This window comes from Talpa europaea (genome assembly GCF_964194135.1).
Source record: "Talpa europaea genome assembly, chromosome: X".
Classification (NCBI taxonomy): domain Eukaryota; kingdom Metazoa; phylum Chordata; class Mammalia; order Eulipotyphla; family Talpidae; genus Talpa; species Talpa europaea.
In genome coordinates, this window is record NC_140081.1 from 2,944,312 (window position 1) to 2,966,366 (window position 22,055).

The 22,055-nt window shown below is 53.1% G+C and overlaps 1 protein-coding gene across 2 annotated transcripts in view; it reads left to right on the top strand.

Annotated features, from left to right (window-relative positions):
- The window catches only part of CLCN4 (chloride voltage-gated channel 4), a gene marked incomplete at both ends in the record, with an annotated part of 32,171 nt that extends 10,915 nt beyond the window's left edge, over positions 1 to 21,256 (top strand). The window contains 8 exons of one of the 2 annotated variants that reach the window (XM_084258545.1): positions 122 to 244; positions 6,015 to 6,221; positions 6,764 to 6,844; positions 7,359 to 7,904; positions 10,501 to 10,687; positions 12,179 to 12,577; positions 18,415 to 18,631; positions 21,166 to 21,256. In XM_084258545.1, coding sequence (XP_084114671.1) covers positions 122 to 244; positions 6,015 to 6,221; positions 6,764 to 6,844; positions 7,359 to 7,904; positions 10,501 to 10,687; positions 12,179 to 12,577; positions 18,415 to 18,631; positions 21,166 to 21,256 — 1,851 coding nt within the window. The remainder of the gene's footprint in view (positions 1 to 121; positions 245 to 6,014; positions 6,222 to 6,763; positions 6,845 to 7,358; positions 7,905 to 10,500; positions 10,688 to 12,178; positions 12,578 to 18,414; positions 18,632 to 21,165) is intronic. The other variant, XM_084258546.1, reaches the window with a different exon arrangement.
- Positions 21,257 to 22,055: the final 799 nt, after the last annotated feature.

The following is a 22,055-nucleotide window of genomic DNA, read 5'->3' on the forward strand; positions in this document are numbered from 1 at the left end:
GCTTCATTCGCTGGCTCAGGACTGGAGAGAAGCTTCTGGGCTCCCGGGGGGGGGGGCGGGGGGGCCAGGGGTCAGGGCTCAATGCGATGGCTCACATTGTCCTTTTTGCTCTGTCGCATAGGGTGCCAGCGCCTACATTGTCAATTACCTGATGTACATCCTGTGGGCCTTGCTGTTCGCCTTTCTGGCTGTCTCCCTGGTGCGGGTGTTTGCGCCCTACGCCTGTGGCTCAGGTATACCTGAGGTGAGTGGGGTCTGAATTCCTTTTGTGCCAGCAGTAAGGGCGAATAGGTAGCACTTGGGTGCCAAGGACAGTTCCAGGCAGTGACATCTATTAAGTTATTTATGCCTCACCATCCGCCTGTGAGACGGGGACAAAGCCTCAGTGAACATTGAGGAAATGGAAGTGAGAGGTTGAGCCACTGGCCCGAGGTCACGGAGCTGGAAAGTCAGGGCTGACCGCAGGGGTTGGCTTCAGCATTGTGTTCTGTTGCTTCCCAAATGACACAACTCTTGTCTTTGCAAATTAGGTGTAACTCTTTTTTTAAATTTAATTTAATTTTTTATTTTTAAAGATTTATTTATTTATGCATACAAGAGCTAGGGTACAAGCCAGAGATGCGTTGGGGGGGGGGTCGGTAAGAGGATTCACCAGAGACAGAGTGGGGAATAGAACAGGCAGATGGACAGAAATACACTGCTGAGGGGAGCAGCGGGCGAGACAGGAGACAGGAGAGGTCTGCCTCGCTATGTGGGTTGCTCCCTGGCCGGCTGGGGATGAACTCGAACTCGTGCTGCAGAGGCTGCGGATTGCTCCATAGTGTGGTGCTTAACCCCTTGCACCACCAGGGGGCCCAGGCGTAACTCTTAAAGCCAGTGGGGCTCGGGGCCCAGAACCACACCCGTAAATGGGGCACTTTCGTCACTTCTAAGGGTGTCTATGATGGGGATGTGAAAAAGGACAATGGTGGAGATTTGCTGCTCAGGAAATTTACTGATGAACAATCCCCTTTATGAGTAAACACCCTTTGCTCTTCTGCTGGCTGCGTAATGACAGTCTTTAAAAATGCAATGTCGTTGGGCCTCCCTGGTGGCACAAGGGGTTAAGTCTCAGCACTGTGAAGCTATCGATGGCCATTATAGCATGAGGTCGATCCCTGGCAGGCCAGGGGGCTGACCCACAGGGCGCAGCAGACCTCTCCTGTCTCACCCGCTGCTCCCCTCAGCAGTGTGTTTCAGTGGATCCGCTTGCTCTGCTCCCCACTCTGGTGAATCCTTTCACTCCCCACACCTCTGGCCTGTACCCCAGTTCTTGTATGCATAAATAAATAAATCTTAAAAAATATATGACTGGGAGGACCTACCAGGCAGAATAACTATAAAGGAGCAAATTCCCGAAAAGCCCTGACTGTGAACATTTTAGGCAGAAATTGTTTGAACAGCTCTCGTTATCACTGCGGCTGCTGCGGCTTCTCCAAGCTGGCGCTCCAGGAGTATGCAGAGCTGGGAGCTGGGACGTGCTGAGTTGGGAGTTGTGACCAGTGAGGGCAGCAGAGCCGCCTCGGTCCCTGCCCCTGGCACCACACTCTTGGGTGGCTCCTGCCGGCACGGATCCTGCTCCAGTCAGTTCATGGAAAGGGCTGGAGTAATTTTAAAGAAATCAAAAGAAAACCTCAATGTTGTCTTGTTCTAGGAAAGACAGAAAAAAACCTTAACATGCCACGCTGACCTCTTGATGGTCTCTAGTGACGTATTGCTGCAGGAGCCGGGAAAGCAAGCTGCAGGGCCGTGCTGTCGGCTCGGCGCAGCCAGTTCTGCTGGGGGCACCTGCGTGTTCCTAGAATCGCGGCGCTCTGCAAAGTGCAGATAAAAGCCACACAGGCACAGGAAAATGGGGGTGGGCACTTTGTCGGGGACACATACAAAAATGATAGGTACCTAATAAAAGCAGCAGTGTGGTCTCGCGCGTGTTAAACGTTAGATACAGAGACGCGCCCCGCGCCGGAGCTGGCCACGGTCCGGGCACGCACGGCTCGGTTCGGCTGCGGCTCCATCTCTGCGCTCCCCCGTGTTCCTCCCAGATGAAATTGTGCTTAAACAGACGCGGAAGTTGCATGGTGCTCACAGTCTCCCCGAAGGCGTGAGTCACGTCGGTACGCAGCTGTGCTTTCCCAGCAAGCCTGACGGCAGGACTCGCTCTCCGAGCCCGAAGCGCCTGGACAAGCGAAGATTGCTGCTGCCGCCGCGGGTTCAGACCCCAGCTCCCAGCAGCAGGGGCGTCTCACGTCAGCCTTTCAGAGACGGGGAGAGATGGCCGGGGGGAGTTGGTGGACAATGTGCAGCCGCCGTCCAAGGGGGGGCGGGCAGCCCCAGCGCCCCCTCCCCAGAACCAGGCCCGCGTGGCTCGGCTGTGAGCTTGGGCAGGCAGAGGGCTCGGAAACGGGCCCTGACGGGGAGGGGCTGCCCGGGCTTGGTGGTCATCCAAAGCGGGCGCCTTCATCTGGAGACAGCGGCGCTGGAAAGGAGTGACACGCCAAGCTGAGTGTTGGGTTTCCCGTGTGAGCAAAGTGCACACTGATGGGCATGGAGGGACGAGGAAACAATGGTATCTAGTGAAAAAGTCACTTGCAGAAGATCATGTGAAGTCAGATTCTCTTCACGTGCGGCCCGTAAACAGGCAGACGTCTGTCCTGAAGCTACAGGAAAGTCGAGGGAAGGGCTGGGGGGCGGGGGTGGGGCCGGGAGGAAGGCGGGGTTCGGGTGGGGGAAGCACGCGCAGCTTTCAAAGGCTCCCACTTTTCTTTTTCCGAAACTCAGTGCTTGTTTGATTAATATTTTGGCCACGCAGAAGCACGGAGCAGTCATTTCTACTCAGATCATCTTTTAAAGTAATCAAGAACCCAATGGAGGTTTTGTAATTAAATTTTGCTTATGATGACTCAGTCCTAGCAAAGTTCCGTTATTATAGTAGAGCTTGCAATTCCTAACCCGGGGGTGCAGTTCCTACCCCCGCCCTTGGAGGAAGTAGGGTCAAAGTAATGCACATAAATAGTTCATGGATGAAAAGACCCTCCTCTCAGTCAAAACCCCACTAAACACATAAACCGACTTCACTCCAATGGAGATACGGGGCCAGCCTTCTCCGTGTCAGCGGGGCGCCGACGGCGCTCTTCAGACCTTGGACTTCTCGTCCTTCGCGGCCCTCTGCTGTGTGGCAAAAATGACCTGTACATTTCCAGAATTGCTCCTCCTCCCTAGTATTTACTTCTGGAACATTTGGATGACTCAGAATGAAAATTCCGTGGAAACATTTTTCAACATGCAAATGTAGAGAAGCAGTTTTTTTTTTTTTTAAAAGATTTTTTTATTTATGCATAAAGAACAGAGGTGTGTGTGGGGGAGTGAGAGGAGTCACCAGAGACAGAGTGGGGAGCAGAACAGGTGTATCTACTGAACTCCATTGCTGAGGGGAACAGCGAGCGAGACAGGAGAGGTCTGCTGCCCCATGTGGGTCAGCTCCCTGGCCAGGGATTGAACTCGTGGTGCAGCGGCTGGTGACAGCCCTATAGCACTATCTTTAACCCCTGCACCCCCAGGGAGGCCCCGAGAAGCAGTTTTCTGTGCAAGAAATGCTGTTGTGGATGCTCTATAAGGCACAGTCACAATTTCTTGGACTTGGGAATTTAGAGAGACCTGAGCAAGGGTGTCCCTCTTCCTACTGGTGTTGCCGCCAACTCTACAAAGAAGTCATGTCCTCTTAGCACGCGTGCGTGTCTCACTTCCCCAGGAGCCACAAGCACCTTTGCAGGGATGGGTTGTCGGAAAAGTCATGACGTATTTTTTCTGTTTTCTATACAAAAATGCATCATGACTTCTCCGACAACCCGATATTTATTTACCAGAGAGGTTTTCAAGTCAACGCCACTAAATCACAAATCCACTGCCGTGCATCTCGTTACAGCCCCGCTCCATTCAGAGTTGATTCATTCAAATTAAAGCGAGCAATTGGATTTTGGCATCTACTGGGAATGAATTTGCTTTCTTTAGCCCCTAATTTGATCATGACAATTTTATAAAATCATTGTAGAGAATTACAAAATACCTATTACATTGTTCAATTCACCACATGTCACGACTGGCAAAGGCTCAGGTAATTTAGATGCTTGTAATTTTCCCAACGCTATTACACTCTTAAACTGTACCCCAGGGTCCCAATCCACATTAACTAACTGACAAAAAATTATGGATAATTTTATTCGAGGCAACACAAAGGGGCAGGATTGTGGCAGGCATAATAAAACATCCCTTAAATAAAGGAGCTGAGATCCCCAGAGCACAGACTAAATAGGTGAACTACCACTAGTCAGAGAGCGGTTTAACCACCGCTCGTCTGTCTCCCCTCGGTTACAGGCTAGTTCCCAGCCGCCCTCCGCCCGCTCAGCCAGGAGCCCCCTGCTTTTATAGAAACGGGCTCGTCGTGTTCCTCGCAAACAGAGCGACCGTGATGCTGAGGAGCGTTTCAGGACGGACCCTGAAATGTTGAGAAACTCGGGGTACCTGGGACCTGTATGGCCTTTTCAGGGATGGGGCTGTCTTCTGTCTGGGCTGCATTCAGAGTCGCCTGGGGGAGTGTAACCCCCATGCCCAGGAGGTCGCAGCGCAAGTCCGCCACGTCGGTGGGGTGAGCCGGTCCTCAGGGGGGGGGTCCCAACTTCCCAGGTGGTCCAGTGAGCGCCCCGGCTGAGGCCTATGATAGCTCTTTGAGAATCTGATCTCTTGACTGAACGATGAACCTCAAAAGGAGACATTTTGAGGTTATGTGGAAATCTCCACACTGACGAGAGGTAACAGTGGCCTGTTCCCTGTGGTACAACGGGAGAGAGAACGCGGCCGTGCAGCTCACTGGTCGACCCCGTCTGTTCTGACGAGTGGTGGCGGCTTCCAACTCACCAGCCAGGAGTGGGTAAACGTTCACTCCATGTCAGGCGACTATGGGGAGAGGTTGAAGACAAAAAAAAGAAAAAAGAAAGAAAAAAGGTATTCCAGCCGTTGGCGAGGCTCCGTTTGCAGCAGAACTGGGAGGAAGAGGAGTTGAACATGGGGGATGGATCGCCGAGACTGGCACCCACTTGAATTCTGAAAGCTCTGGGAAGGCTCCTGGGCACCTTCGGAAGACAGCCGCTCTTGAGCATCTGCGGAAGGAGGCCGGTCTGCAGACGGACCCAGACGGCTCCACCTGGAGCCAGAGTCCTTTGCGGTGCAGGAGGGCAGGGGTCACGGGCGAGAAGGGGTGGCGTGGAGCCCGACGCCGTCCATTCCCCGCAGGTGCAGCACTGGGTGTTGAGCATCTTCTCCAGCATCCACATTGTCTTAATATTTTCAGACCGACAGGAAAGTGGAGAGAATTGGACAGTAAACAGCCCCCTGCCCTTCGCTGCTGGCCGGGGCGGCTAACTCCGCGCAGGGCAGAGGTTAACATGTTAGGCCCAGGGAGCCAAGAGGCGGCGTCAGGCAGCCTCTCCCTGAGGCGCCAGCACGTCTTGTCCACACTCTTGATTTGAAAGCGTTGCGCGCGCGCTTGGCTCGTGGGCCGTGCAGACGGCGGCAGAGGTGTGTCAGCCCTGACCTGGGGTTCAAATGATGTTTTGTTCTGTGGCGTCACCAGACAGCCGTCCCTTTCCTCGCCGCGGACATCTCCCCGTCGTCAGCACTGACGCCAGGACGAGCTGTGTCTACGCGTGGGTCGGGAGCAGGGGCCAAGCGGCCTCCCCAGGCGGTTCTCGCGCTTCCCGGCGTGGCTCTTCTCGGGTTTTCTTTCATGAAATTTAACATTACATGTTAATATAGAATTCTGCTAATACAGAATTGTAGCTAAATTAAAAGCGGAAGTAGCCTCTTCCTTTAATTCAGTGACTCTAACCCTGAACGGCGCTTCTCAGGAATTGCAGTAATTACTATTCGCGACCGAGGCGCTGCAGCAGCTCATCCCCCCGCGTCTCTGTCCTCTGTTTCAGATAAAGACTATTTTGAGTGGCTTTATCATCAGGGGCTACTTGGGGAAGTGGACCCTGCTGATCAAGACGGTGACCCTGGTGCTGGTGGTGTCCTCGGGCCTGAGCCTTGGGAAGGAAGGGCCCCTGGTGCACGTGGCTTGTTGCTGTGGCAACTTCTTCAGCAGCCTTTTCTCCAAGTACAGCAAGAACGAGGGCAAGAGGCGTGAGGTGAGCGGGTCTGCGTCCGTCTGCAGCACAGGTCTTGGTGGGGAGGCGTTAGGCTGCAGATAATCAAGATGGCGCTTGTTGGAGACTCGGCTGGGTCCACAGGCAAGGGGCGGCCTCGGGTGTGTCCACCAGGGTCCAGGCAGGGGCCTCTTGGAGGGACCATACAGCAAAGTGGTCCAAGCTTGGGCCATTTGTTCCAGAACTTTGGGGTCGGTTCTTGAGTCCATTTGCCTTATGATGGGTTGATGAGTCTTTGCACGGAGAGCTGAGGGTGACGGTCCAGGAACGGTCTTGTCACTGGTTAGGAGAAACCAGAGCTGTTGTGGTCCTGTGGTTGCCGCCGAGGCACAAAGAGGGCGTGGTTCGGGTTAGCTGTGCTCAGCAGCTCACCCAGAGGCTAAACGTGGTTGTTAAGAGAAGATCGAGTGGGTTTGACTCAAAGTCGGTTCCACAGTGTCTTCTGGAAACTCCCTCCTCTGGGCTTACCTGCAAGGCCGGATTCTCTGAAAGGCCTTGACTGACTTGTTGCCGTTTCCTCGCAGGTGCTTTCAGCTGCAGCGGCCGCCGGCGTGTCGGTCGCCTTCGGCGCACCCATCGGGGGTGTGCTTTTCAGTCTGGAAGAGGTGAGGCGGGGAAGGCGGGCGCCTGAGTGGCTTTGGGGGTTGAGAAATTTGTGGCTGCTGAGCATGGCGGTGGCCTCCACCTCAGCCCTCTGAGGATCACATTTGAAGGGGCTTTCGAACAAGATTCCTAAAGTTTATTCAAGGGCCTTAACTTAGCTGTTCAATGCCTATTTTTTGAGTATTGTTTTAACCATTGCTCATACAATTTTGGGGGTAAGAGTTTTGGGGGACCCTTTGTTTCTCAAACAGAATAACGATGAGTTTTCTCATTTCTTTAAAAAAAAAAAAAGGTCCAGTCCACCTTCCGCAGTCGCCATGCTGCTTTTAGACTCAGGCAGCTCTTCAAATCTCTTTGTGGGAGCATCTTGGCTGGAGTTGAACTAGATGGAGGCACCTGCCCCGGGGCTTCGGTCTCGAGTGTCATGTCACTTGATTTGCGGGCAGCCACCGGCCAGCGCCCTGGGGTGCTGAGCCCTTTCTTCTTCAGCCGACTGATTTTTTGCTTTTGTCCCAGGTCAGTTACTACTTTCCCTTGAAGACCCTGTGGCGCTCCTTTTTCGCAGCCCTGGTGGCGGCCTTCACGCTGCGATCCATCAACCCCTTCGGGAACAGCCGCCTCGTTCTCTTCTACGTGGAGTACCACACGCCCTGGTACATGGCCGAGCTCTTCCCCTTCATCCTGCTTGGGGTCTTCGGGGGCCTGTGGGGAACCCTCTTCATCCGCTGCAACATCGCCTGGTGCCGGAGGCGCAAAACCACCAAGCTGGGCAAGTACCCGGTGCTGGAGGTCATCGCCGTGACGGCCATCACCGCCATCGCGGCCTACCCCAACCCCTACACGCGCCGCAGCACGAGCGAGCTCATCTCGGAGCTGTTCAACGACTGCGGGGCCCTGGAGTCCTCCCAGCTCTGCGACTACATCAATGACCCCAACATGACGCGGCCCGTGGACGACATCCCGGACCGGCCCGCCGGAGTCGGGGTCTACACCGCCATGTGGCAGCTCGCCCTGGCGCTCATCTTCAAAATCGTCATCACCATCTTCACCTTTGGCATGAAGGTCAGTGGAGGGGGGCACCCACATCCTTCTGGGGTAGCCCCCCGCGCACCAGAACAAAATTGTGATGGGAAGTGTTTTCCTGTGCTCGCCACTTGACATCCTCTAACCAGTAAGAAAGCTGCTTTCCGTGAGCGAGCCTGTGAAATGGGGCCTTTTTTTAAAATAGAATTTCAGTGATTTACCGTGTTGTTTCACAAAGCTGTCGTTTCAGGAGGACGGCTTCACATTGCCGCGCGTGTTCACGCTTCGCTCACCCCCATTAAAGTCCTAGCATCCTCTCGCCATCACAGTGCCCCCTGCTTCCCTGTCCCCCCGCTCCCCCCCCCCCACTGGTCGCCATCCTATCATCCACTCGCAGAATGGCTTTTGTTGTTTCGCCGGGGCGTGTTCTCTGGCTGTTTATTTCGATTCCACAAATGAAGGAGGCCAGTTGTCTCTCACTTGCTGGCTGACTTCACTTGGCACGGTCACCCCGAGTTCCGTCCACGTCGGGGGAAAGGGCAAGAGTTCCTCCTTTGTAATCGCCGCGTGTGTTCCGTGCACACACGGCTGCCTTGCCCCGGGCTGCGGCAGCGGGCGCTTAGGTCGACTCCCTGTCTTGACCGTGGCGAGCCACGCCGTCAGGAACATTGGGGTGCGGCCTTCGTTTCAAATGAGCATTTTCATGCTCTTTGGATAAACGCCCGCAGGGATTGCTGGATCCCGCGGCGTTGCCGTTCTAGTTTTCAAAGGAATTTCCAGACTGTTTTCCACAGACGCTGCCCCAGTTTGCGTCCCCACCCACAGCGAGCGAGGGTTCCCTGCCCTCCTCGCGCTCACAAGCACGCGTGGTTTACCGTCTTTCTGACGTGGGCTGTTCTCACGGGGTGAGGGGCTCTCACTGTGTCTTGGTTGGCCTCTCCTTGATGATCAGTGATGACGAGCATTTAGAAGTAGAGAGTCGATCCCATTTTACAAGCGAGGAAGCGCCTGCTCAGAGTATCGTGCTCACGCAGAGGCGCGTACAGCCGCGCAGTTTTCTCAGCGCACACGGGCTTGTGCAAGTAGCATCTGGGACCTGCCCCCCTGGAGTGTGGCCCAGCCCCAAGACCCCTGTTGCATCTTATTACTATTGCTTTCTATGTGCTATAGCGATTTGTTTCTTTTTTTTTTTTAAAGATTTATTTATTTAATTTATTTATTTATACAAGCACTGGGTACAGTCAGAAGCGCGGGAGGGTGAGAGAATTCACCAGAGCCAGAGCGGGGAGCAGAGCAGGCAGAAGGACCGAAGCACACTGCTGAGGGGAGCAGCGGGCGGCAGGAGAGGTCTGCGCGCCATGCGGGACCCTCCTCTGGTGGCCGGGGAGCAGCCGGGGATCGAACCGGCGCTGCAGAGGCTGCGGGCAGCTTCGCAACCCAGCGCTCAACCGCTGCGCCACCAGGGAGGCCCACGATTTGTTTCTTTTTAAGACTTCCGCAAAGCTGTCCTTGAGCATTTCACGGTCAGACAGAAACTGAATTCTTGCCTCAGGTCAAGGACGGGCGCCGTTGATTAAACAGCCGTGGTCTCTGATCCATCATCTCCTAGAAAAGGGATTTATTTTCATGTCTGAGGAAGACGCCAGCAGCGTGTTTTCGTGTCTGTTGGGAGAAGCCTACTTGGAATTTACGGAGATGAAACAAATGAGGGATGAAAGGCAGCTCTGAAAGGAACAGTCCCAAGCTCTAGAAACTACACCCTAAGATCCAAACTTGACACTGGTTTAAGGCAGGCTTCCTCTAGCCTCAGATGGACGCCAGTCTGAGGAGGCCTGTGCACAGCTCCCCCTCAGCATCGGCGTTCACACACGATCTCTGTACGTGGGGAGCCAGGCGTGTCCTGTGGCACATGTGTGATCACTAGAGAAAGTATTTTCACACAGCAAAATGGACGACACACCCGCCACTAGCAACCTCTTCATTCCCATGAGCTATTTCTTTGCTGCCCGTAACCCGCCTTGAAAATATTGAGAGGCAGGTTATGTCCTTTGTGAGGAAATGTCCTTTGTGAGGAAGAGGAGCCATCCCTATCTCTCGCTCGCTGAAAGGTGTTTGGCCACTATACCTTGAAGAGGTCAGGAAGCCCAGGAAAAGCTTTTTGGAAGGTCCAGGGCTGCTGCGCTGAGGCTTTTTCTTTCTTTATTTCACCTGTGAAAGCTGTAGGCTCTTCTCCATGTTCACACTGTGGCTTGACATTTAATTTTAAAAGCCGACCGGATGGGGTGGCGAGGGGAGCGCGGGGCGGTCGTCTCAGGTGGCGGATGCTCACTTTGAGTGCCATTTGCTGTGGGGCTTGTCATTCTTTGATCCCCAGCGGGCCAGCCCAGCCAGCGTGTGAGTGAGAGGACGTGCAAGTGTAAAACTGCATTCTCCCCCAGTTGCAGCAGACTCGACTGGCTAAGCAGGTGAAATCGCTGGTCCCATCTTTTCCCAACTGACCTTTTTTGAAGCCGGGCGCCTCCTTGGAAGACTGTGGCAAAGTGCGTGCTTGTCGAGGGGGATGCGTGCCCTGCGGTGGCGAAGCTGGAATCGGAGTCCTTTCCTCAGGCTGCTTTGCTCTCTGTGCTCCCTGCAGATCCCGTCGGGCCTCTTCATCCCCAGCATGGCCGTGGGAGCGATGGCGGGCAGGATGGTGGGGATCGGCGTGGAGCAGCTGGCCTACCACCACCATGACTGGATCATCTTCAGGAACTGGTGCAGGCCCGGGGCAGACTGTGTCACCCCAGGACTGTACGCAATGGTGGGAGCGGCAGCCTGCCTAGGTACGACCGCAGGTGGGGTACAACTAGGGGCTCCAGATTTGAGGACTGGTGAGAAGGAAGACCCATACTGGGTGTTGTGCTGCTGTAACAAGCAAGCCCACAACTCCCGGTGGCCTCGCACACCCAGCCTTAGACCTCCATCATGATTGGTGCTTGATCTGAGATCCCTGGATTCCACATTTGCATATTTGCCCACCCAGCTAATATTTGGAAAACCCTAAATCAGTGCTCGTGGGGCTTTCATGGTCATTCTTGGATGTGCACAGGGTGGCAGAAAGCTTGAGTTTTCTGCATGCATGTTCCCAGCTGAGGTTGAAGAGTAGAGGTCCCGTTTCAGCTCTCACGCTGTATACAAGTGCCCTTTTTGTGGCCCATTTAGTGTCAGGTGCTTTGCCTGGCTGTGCTTTTTGTCAGTGATTTTGCTGTTTAGAATGGCCGCTGGTGTTCCTAATTGCCACTAGGGTGTGACACCCTGGCAGAGAAAGCACTTGTGTCATACCAGCTTCGTTCAGGCCTGTGTGAGATACTGTTGGCGATGATTTCAGTGTTAGTGACTCAACGGTGTGTTTGATGAGGGTGTCTGCGAACAGAGATATGCATGAGATAAGGTTTTGTATTAATTGGTTGACAAAAACCTTGTGAGCAGAAACCTCTCCTTATGTTCCCCAGGGCAGTGATGCAGTGATTGCTAATTCAGTGTTTGTGGCGACTTTCTAGGTCATAACCGCTTACAGTAATGAGAATTAACTCTCTGTGTGTGTGTGTGTGTGTGTGTGCACGATGTGAATTAGCAGAGGACTTTGCTCCACTCAGTCATTCAGGGACCAGGCTGATGGAGTCTCTGCCATCTTGCAGCTGTACCTTCTAGAATAGTGGTTTTCAGACAGGGGTAATTCTTCCTCTCAGGGACATTTGACAATGTCAGGAGACATTTTTGGTTGTCAGCCTTGGGGTGGAGGGTGCTTCTGGCACCTAGTGCTCAACACCCTGTGGTGCACGGGCTGGTCGCTCTCAGCCAAGAACAATCCAGCCCCACTGCTCCTAGTGTGGAGGTCAAGAAACTCTGGTTGATGCTCATTGGAAGACTGGGAGTTGGGACAGATTTGCCCTTTGAATAGCAAGGGACACAAGGAGGGACTCTCTCCTGTCCACACTGCTAAGAGTGTCTAGAGTTTCCCAATGTCTGAGACTCTGGAAAGACAGCCACACTTGCTGAGTCAGAAACTGCACAGCCCGCATAGGAGCCACTCACCAAAAAGCCAAGAGTGTGGGCCCCGGGGAATAGAACACCCAGCTGTTCCTCGCTGGGGGGGAGTCCCTAGTCTGATGGGACCTTCGGCTCCCTGACACAGGCTGCGTTAACAGAGTGTGGGCATGGCCTCTGGTACAGGCGTAACGACAGTTTCTACCAGCTCATCAATTCCCATAATCCACGTCCTCTCGAGGGACCAGAGCTGAGTTTCAGAATTTCCTTCCTCTCTCGGGTGGCAGGTGGCGTGACCAGGATGACGGTGTCCTTGGTGGTCATCATGTTTGAACTGACGGGCGGTCTGGAATACATTGTGCCCCTGATGGCGGCGGCCGTCACCAGCAAGTGGGTGGCCGATGCCTTTGGCAAAGAGGGTATCTACGAGGCCCACATCCACTTAAATGGATACCCGTTCCTGGACGTGAAGGACGAGTTCACCCACCGCACGCTGGCCACCGACGTCATGCGGCCCCGGCGCGGAGAGCCGCCGCTGTCCGTGCTCACCCAGGACAGCATGACGGTGGAGGACGTGGAGACGCTCATCAAGGAGACCGACTACAACGGCTTCCCCGTGGTGGTCTCCAGAGACTCCGAGCGCCTCATTGGATTTGCCCAGAGGAGGGAGCTGATCCTGGCAATAAGTGAGTAAAGGCGCGAGTGGGTGGGCCTGTGTTCCCCCTGGATTGCCAGAGCTGTGAGAGAATTGGGGAGTCGGAGGGCTTTAAGCTAGGCGCTCCCACACTTTAAGGTGTAGTCAGATGGCCCAGCATCTGGTGCGAATGCAGAGTCTGATTCAGTCAGAGGGCGGTGGAGCCCGAGACGGCGTTCTTTGTCCCCTGGCCGGCTGGGGAGCGAACTCGTGCTGCAGTGGCTGCCAGTAGCCATCGTGCTGAGACTTGATGCCTTGCGCCGCCAGGGAGGCCCCTTAAGATATCTTTAAAGTATCTTCATCGAAGGCTTTATAAAATAAAGCGATACCCTCTCATCTTGGAGTGTTGCTCTAAAATATTCACCTTCCCCCCAGCAACACTTGGTTCTGTCGTCTAGACGCGATAGCACATTTGCCCTGAGTGTGTTCAGGGATGTTTCTCTTTATTATAGGTCCTGCCGCATAACAGGTAGGTGCCTGTAGGCTAAGTATTGCCTTGTACGTAATGAGATTTTTAAAAAGCTGTGTCAGTAGGGCTGGGTTTATTTAAAAATAATGTAATCAGTGGCCTTTAAAAATTTATTCAATCACTAAAATCTTTTAAGCAAAGGTTGAAATTTAAAAACTAAAGTAATAAATGTCAGGCAGCCCATTACCTATTGTGTAGCTCCCGGCACACCTGCTAAGACAGCTTACTAATTTTGCTGAAACCCATTACTGTAATCAAGTGGGAAGCATAATTGTCATCAACCAGCTAGAGGAGAAATTTAAGCTTGCCAGCCAGTGCCCTCCCGGAAGCTATGTTTGGAATGTCTGAAGAGGCAACGTGCGGTGTAAATAATACCTATATGCTTTCAATCAGACCTGCAGTAGTGTGGAGGCTGTTATTTACGTGGCGTGTGGAAGGGCGAGGAGTGTTTCACTCTGAGCAATCAGGAAAGCTGTTTTCCTCATCTGCAGAAACAGACCCCTGTCCACTGGGGGAGAAGTTTGGGATCTGCATTTGCAGAATTGTATACCCTTGTGTGAATTCAGAAAGATGGCGTTTGCATTTAGCTAGTGGCTGCCCCATACCACTTTCGCTCCAGGGGAGTTGGGAGCAATGACAATAGATCTGCAGTGGTTTGGATAAGACAAGAGTGGTAAATGAGGTGAATAAGGACTTTCCATACACATCATGTCTAAAATTGTAGTAACTGGCTGCTCACATGAAGCTGAAATGTTCTTTCTTTTTTTTTTTAAAGATTTTATTTTATTTATGCATACAAGAGCTGGGGTACAGGCCAGAGATGCAGGGAGTGAGAGGACTCACCAGAGAGAGTAGGGAACAGAACAGGCAGATTGACTGAAGTACACTGCTGAGGGGAGCAGCAGGCGAGTCAGGAGAGGTCTGCTGCGCCATGTGGGTTGCTCCCTGGCTGGCCCAGGATTGAACTCGTGCTGCAGAGGCTGTGGACTGCCTCATAGTGCCGTGCTCAACCCCCTGCGCCACCAGGGAGGCCCTGAAATGTTATTTCCCATCCGTCTCTGGAATGCCGATCCACAGTCATTGTCTATTCTAGAGAAATCAGCTGGCACCACCTGGGCAGTGTGGCCATATTTGCTGTCACACATCAGGGCCACGTGTCACCCATGTTTGAATTCCTGGTCAGTGGGACTTCACCTCTTGGGGCTGCTTATGAGGATGAGGCTCTGTCTTCTCAGCGGGGCTCGGGCGCTGCTAGTCCTGAGCTCTGCAATTAAGGGAGGACAGGTTCAGAGAAGACTCAGTGGGAAGCCGCAAAGATGATTAAAAGGATGGAAAGTTAGAGTTATGGGCAGGAGTTACGGGAACTCTCATTTTATTCATCTGGTGGATGATTTAATAGCGACTTTCCAGCTTGTGGCTGATGCTTTCCTCGCAGAGAAGAATCTCAGTCCAGGACTGAACAAGAACATAAGTGTCAGATCTCTTGGACCAGGTATTTAGAGATGGAGGCTTCTTCCTGGGAGGGCTATTCTTTGTTGGAATAGGCCACTGCTTCTTTCTGCTGGGGATGCTAAAACATGCGCCTAGCGAACTCTTCACTTGTCATCAAATAATCTGTTTTTTCTTCTAAATCATCTTTACTTTTTTTAAATCTCATTACCTTTGTACTGACCACCACTATAGTTGCTTCTAGTTTTCCCTTTTAGCCTTTCTCATCATTATGTCTGTTTGATGGCAGCATTTTTTTTTAAGATTTATTGATTTTTATGCAAGAACTGGGGTACAGGCCAGATGTGCGGGAGGGTGAGAGGAGTCACCAGAAACAGAGCAGGGAACAGAACAGGCAGACTGAAGAAATACATGGCTGAGGGGAGCAGTGGGCGAGACAGGAGAGGTCTGCTGCGCCATGTGGATTCTCGCACACCAGCCAGGATCGAACCCGCGCTGCAGAGGCTGTGGACAGCTTCACAGTGCGGCGCTCAACTGCCTGCACCACCAGGGAGGCCCAAGATGGCGGCATTTTCATGAACAGGATGATGAGTATTACCCCCCTTAAGGCACGATTACTCCTAAGTAGACGTTCTCGATCTTGACATTTGTGGCTTTGTTCAGAGGGGCCGTCTTGCATGTAGGGTGTTGAGCAGCATCCCTGGTCTCTACATAATAGGGTGCCAGTGGCAACCCTATTCCCCAGTTGTGACACCGAGAAAGGTCCCCGGATAGTACCAGATGTCCCCTGAGGGTGTGGGAAGATGGCTCCTGGTGGAGAACCACTTGCTTTGAAGTCATTGTAATAGCTTACTGGATAGGCGACTATTTCCAGTTTTAAAAATCCTTGACCTAACATGGTTTGTGAAATTCACTTTGCCACCACTTTCTTAACCCTTTGCATTTGGCATTATCATCATTTTCCTGCTAGAAAGTGGAACGTCAAGTTGAATAGCTTTGGTGTAGGTACTCATAAAATATACATCATTTTCGGGAGCTTCGGACCCTCATGCTAGTTTTGGTAGAATACAGACCTCCACTATAGTAAAAGCAGTTTTAAAAACAATCTAATTAGTTGATCTTTAAAACATTAAAAAGTGATGTTTATTTCATCGTTTAAAGTGAAATTACTGCATACTCATAGACTGAAGGAAATCAGAAGCGAAAGGGAAAGCGGAGACTGACATTCTCAGCCCCATGGCAGGCCAGGGCGAATGAATGCGCTCCCTTTTCGTCTGACACTGTAAGTGTTGGGCTGTCTTTTTTTTTTTTTTTTTTTCTTTTCTTTTCTAACACAGACTCCCATGAATTCCTGGGCTCTGGGAACTTACACTCTGGTAGTTCTGGATCATTCTTGGGTGGGGAGCTGGGTTCTCCTTCACACAGGAAGTGCTTTTGGGCGTGCGTCGTGTGCGCTTGTGCCATCCTAGGAGCTGGGAGGACAGAAATGACCGTAGCCAGTCTCACCCCTCTCCGACTGATGGAGATTTTGGTGATTGATGAAGATTTCTTGTCCAAACCAGGAGCAGAGGATTCTCTTTACTAGAAAGATAGGACGAGCATTCTTGCCGGTTCTTTCCATTCGCCGGCTTTTGGCCTGTCCGTAGCACCTTCACCCCCAGACTTCGAAGCTTTAAGGCTAGTCTTTTTTTTTTTTTTAAAGATTTATTTATTTATGCATACAGGAGCTGGGGTACAGGCCAGAGAGGCAGGAGGTGAGAGGATTCACCAGAGAGAGTGAGGCACAGAACAGGCAGATTGAGTGAAATACACAGCTGAGGGGAGCAGTGGGCAAGTCAGGAGAGATCTGCTGCGCCATGTGTTCTCTGGCCAGCCGGGGGATCGAACGCGTACTGCAGAGGCTGTGGATTGCTTCATAGTGTGGTGCTTAACCCCTTGCGCCACCAGGGAGGCCCCTTTCAGGCTAGTCTTTATCGCAGAGTTCCGAAGGGTAGAGCAGAGCCGTGCGGAGAGCAGCAGTTGCCACGGGTGGGGCGGTGGGGAGCCCAGCTCATCTCTGCTCTGAGCCCGCCGGGGGCTCTGTTACCGCTCAGTGAGCAGCTCGTGGGCGCGCCTTCCTGACCCGCCCATGCCACAGGCTGTCTTCTACAAGGCGGGCAGGGCCAAGTGCCTCGACGCTCGGTAGATGTCCTGGCTCCTTCATCCACATGTTGACGCACTGGCTCATGGATGCACTGGGCACATAATCTCTTCTGCGTCTGCCGTGGAGTGAGCAGATGAGTCTGTTGGCACAGGATGCAGATCCCCTAGCGTCGTCGGGCACTGGGCTGCTCTGGTGCGCGAGGATTCACAGAAGTAACTGTGGTTAGAATCAGGGCTTGTCACCCAGCCAGTAGGCTTAGAGGGAATGTAATTTGGTTCTTTATGTTAACAAGGGGATCCCTAGTCCACTGAGTGGGGTTTGGTTCTGTAAGGGGTTTAACACGTCCGTGAGAAATGTTCTCGACTGAGGTTTGTGTCCTGCCCACTCCTCACACGCCACCTGCTTGCTGGGGGATTAGGGAAGCGATGGCGCGAGCAGACGAGTTCGTGTTGGCTGCTGCCTCCTGGCCACGGTGCTTCAGCACTGGGGAATCATCTTGATTTTGGGGACGAGTGTGCCGTGCCTGTTGGGAGCCCCCACATTTGGAAACCTGTTGTGAACACAGTCGACTGGCAGTGGTGGGTGAATCCCGTCCCGTTTGGTGTGACTCAATTGAACCGGACACAGAGAACACCAGGCGTGCGCGCAGGGCCCTCTGTTCCTCGTTAAACAGAGACCCTTTTGCAAGTTCAGCCTGACCCCAAAGGCTGCCGGTTTTCCAGTGGAGTCCGCCCTCCAGTGCAACAACTGGCCCGAGAGCAGAAAGTTAGAATTTTATTTTTCAAAGAACAATATAGGTGAATAGTGGTTCCTTGAGAAGGCAAGAACTGTGTTATAGAAGCCAGGATCCATTTTAAGGCAAGCCTCGCTCTACATTTTTCCTAACCTTTTCCCACGAACTAAAAGAAAGATTAAAATTCCAACAGAAGGAAAATCGCCTTGGAGAAATAGCTTGAGACCAATGGATTTATTTCACGTGTGACTTAAAATAGCCCGGGCTCTCGTGTAGCATAAAGCTGTCTTTCTAATGAGTTCCTGTTACCCACTTTCTTCCACTTTCTTTCCCAGGGCCTTGCCTGTAGATAGAAATAGGCTAATTGTTACCATAACTGGTTTTTTACTATCTTTCTTTGCGAAATCCACGAAATGGCCCATTTTTAAGTGAGGAGAGCCAAGGTTGTGGCGCCCGCGGTTTCTCTGGGGCGATTTCTTGGGTCCCTAGGCTCGCGTTTGGGGTTGGGCTGCGTTTCTGGGCTGCGAGCCTGCGACAGTCTTCCTGGTCTGTTGTCGGCTTCATGATGCCACGTGGCCACTTACAAGTGTGTGTGTAAGGAAACAATGTGTTAAGGTCATTGGCAGCTAAGTGAGGTTTTTTGTCATGACAAACTTTAGCCTGTGATGAGGTGAGGGAGTGTTGGGAAAGTGAGGGTAGAGGGGCCTGGGCCATTTGAGGTGCCCTGGAGTTCAGGCGGAAAGTGGTGAACCCCCCCGAGGAGCCATCCTGGTCAGGCCCCTCTTTCACGACTTTGGCAGTGAGTGCTCAGGTCACAGCAGGGGCCTGGTACCGCACTAGCTGAAGAGAGGTGCCGATTCCACAGATGTTTGGCTGAAACCCCTCCTTGAGAAAGTGGAGTTTGTCCTCCGAACCCCTTTCCTGTGGAATTCTAGCATGTGGGCGGAGGGAAGACATGTGTTCTTGTGGATACGGGGCCAGAGAGTTGCTAAGCGAGGGGACTCGGGGCCTCATGTTTCCTGTTTGCTGTTCTAGAGAATGCGAGACAGAGGCAGGAGGGCATCGTGAGCAACTCCATCATGTACTTCACGGAGGAGCCTCCTGAGCTGCCTGCCAACAGCCCGCACCCCCTGAAGCTGCGGCGTGTCCTGAACCTCAGCCCTTTCACGGTCACGGACCACACGCCCATGGAGACGGTGGTGGACATCTTCCGGAAGCTGGGGCTCCGGCAGTGCCTGGTGACGCGGAGCGGGTGAGCGAGTGGGCCGGAAGGTGGCCAGACTCGGGAGAATAGGATGAAGGGCCAGCCGCAGAATGTGGATGCCCCGGCACTTGCAGATGCACAGGGAGCCGTGGGGACTAAGCCCGGAGTGGCCAGGGTGGCCTGCACACCCGGGGTGGGGTGGGGATTGGCGGGCGGTGCTGCCTGGTCGCTGCTGTCCCGTCCGAGGCTGGAGGGTGAGTCCCAGAAGCAGCCCAAGGGGACGGGTGCTTTCTACCTCCCACCTGGGCATGGCTTGAGGAAACTCCGGGCTCTGCAAAAATGAGCCGGGGACGCTGGGGCTCTTGAGAAATGTGGGTGAGTTAGGCCCATGGCTCTCGATGGCTTTATCAGTGACACTTTCAGACAGAGATGGCACCGCACCAAAATGGTGGCACCACTTCACACACGTTAGATCTTTAAGAAGTCCAGAAAGGCGACAATCGGTATGTCGCTTCAGCCGGAACAAGGCCTGAAGTGCTCTGTGGAAGGGAGTGGCCTGAGGGCTGCTGTTGGCAGTGTCTGTGGGCTTCCTTGCCCTGGGCTCAGCCGGGTGCCCGGTCCTGCCTGCACCTAGAGGCTCTGCTGGAAGGACTCGTACCCAGGTACGTGTGAAGTTCACATCGCCCTCTGATGGGTCCCCAGTACGTCTCCTGTTGGAAACAGCGCCACGCTTCCAGAACGCCTGATGGAGAGTAGAGAGGTTCGGTGGCCCTGGCTCTGTCGCTGCCCCAGCAGTTTTGCTTTTGCACCAGGAAACTAGATGCTTGTGTGCTTTTCGGTGTTTCCACAATTAAAACAGTAAATAGTAACAACCACTGTGAACATGAAAAAGGAGGGAGAAAAAAGTTCTTGCTTCTAAAGATAAGAAAAATGAAAAGCTCTCTCATTACATCAAGGGGTGCAGGCTCCTTTGGGTCATTTTCTGGGCTCAGCGGTGTGCCCCCAATTCCACAACCTCGAAGAGGAAGAGATGGGCTCAGATGGCGTGTCTGCCCAGTTCATCCCATTATTGGTGGGGGCGGGAGGGGTTGTGCAGACGATGGTATCCAACGGAGTTTAGACCTTTCTAGAATCCAGAAGCTTAGCTCTAAGGGCGTTGCCATTTCTAGAGCTGGCACACTCTGGTTTATCCCAGCCATTGTCAACCAGACTGAGGTTGCCCCCCCCCAGAGATTTGGGGTGTCACAAGTGGAGGGAGGGGTGCTACAGGCATCTAGTGGGTGCTGCTCAGCACCCTACAGTGCACGGGTCAGCCCCCCAGGGACAAAGACTCATCGGACTCCAGTTGTCACTAGTGCTGCCACTGAGGGGACCCTGGGTTTTCCGCTGCCCCTGGGGTGGCCCGGTGAGAATCTTCACTCCATTGGCTCTCTCTGCCCGCCTGGTGGCGCAGCCCAGGGTTCAGCAGGGCCTGAACTTTGCGCATTGTCCCAGAGAGCGCCTGCCCCGCAGGCTTGCTATCCCCCGAACACAGAAAGGGCCATCCGTGAGGAGCCAGCAAAGATGTTTTTGAGGCTGGAGATCATTTCTGCTGGTGACTTTTAAAGGAACTCAGTGCTTCTCAAACTTGAACATGCCTCAGAACCCCGGGAGGATTAAGCCGCCAGGTCCAGCCCAGAGTTTGGGGGTCTGCCGCCGCTGCTGATCCCTCAGGCCCGGGTGGGGTCGGAAATGTCTATTTCTCACACGCTCCCAGGTGTTGCTGGTCGGGAAACCCCACTTTGCGAACCCCTGAAGCCTGCCGATGTACTTGAATTTCCAGCGCTCGGCCTAACACTGCTGCGATCCCCTGTGTGGTCTCAAGTGTGTAGCAGTTTCTCCTTTCCTTTAAAATAATAATCCAACGTCAGTTATCACTGGAATTTCCAGCTTTGGCAGGAAATTCTGCCCTTAACGCCTGCTCGCACCTCATGGAGCCCCGTGAGGTTTTCCTGTGAAGATCTGGGTGCCGAAATTGGCTCCGAATGTTCCACGAGAAAACAAAATCGCACACTCGCTCTCGCTCTCCGTATTTTAAACAAACACAGATGCTGATACATTAGTGCTGGGGGGAGCCCGTGTGCGGGGCTCTCATCTCCTCGGGCTCGCGGCCAGGCGGGCCGGGCTCAAGCCAGCCTGCGTTTTTGATGTCTTCCCTCGCCTGGTGCCTTCCCCACTCGAGGCGCAGCGCTCCAGCCTGTCCCCTTGACCCTGGTCATCCGCGGGGCTTGAGTCCAAGGTGAAACTCGACCAGGAGCCAGGGAGGTCTTGGTCCCAGAAGGAAGCCCAAGAGCGAGTTGGGGTCGGAGTTTTCCGCAGGGGTCTAGAAAGGAAAAGCGAGCAGGGGCGGTGGTGTCGCCTCTTTTACCTCTGCTCTCAAGTCATTGACCAGAGCTCGGTCGGGTGACCCCGTCCGACCGCAAGGGAGGCTGGGAAATGCTCTCCCTCCACCTGCCCCAGTGGGAAGGATGCCGGAGGTGAGGGACAGACCTGAGTCGTTAGCGCAAGGCTGACTCCTTTTCTCCATTCTGTTTCTTCTCCAGGAGACTTCTTGGCATCATCACAAAAAAGGATGTTCTGAGACATATGGCCCAGATGGCAAACCAGGACCCTGAATCCATCATGTTTAATTAGAAACAAGGTGGCGATTATTTTGAGAAAAACACAACTGTGTCATCTAAAAAAAAATAAATAATAAGTTATTACCCCAACGAATGGTCGTATGCTGGAGACAGCGGAAACAAAAACTTGGTTTGCAAGGAAGAGAAGCGCGATGAAACCTTTTTTAAAGAACAATCCATCAAGAGTAGGCATTTTATAGCTTTAACCCCTTTTGAGTTTCAAGCTGTGTTTCTTAACGAGTCTACTAACTGCTGTGGGCGCGCGGGTGGGTGTGAACGGTGTGCTTTGTACCGGGACACAGCCCAAATGCTGAGTCAAGAAATGTGCCCCTTCTGCGCGAAGCTGACGTTTACGAAGCATCGAGTCCAGCAGGCAAAGGGGTGTGGACACGTCGACATCCTTCCCATCGGGTCCTGAACTTGTGCTGCTGGGTTCCTGAATCGGGCTACCGACAACTGTACTCACTTTCTTGGAAAAGGGAAAAGCGATTAAATGTGAGCTTAGTGAAAGCAGCACGCAAGCCCAGTTCACTCATGACCGTCCCGTTCCTTGTGTCTGTTTCCAGCCTATTGTTTGGCTTGTCCATCAGTTTGTGAACCAACATCAGGGTCGCCTGCTACGACAAGTGTGAAGAGATCACTTCTCTACGCAAGACCAGCCTCTTGGGCCTGCACGGCAAACTATTGGGCGTGTTGAATGCTGCACTGGATTTCCTGCCATACAAAGGGATGCGCCCTTATTTTGAGGACATACACACCCCCTCGTTGATTTACAACCCCATTGCATTTGCTTCATTTATTTATTACTGTTG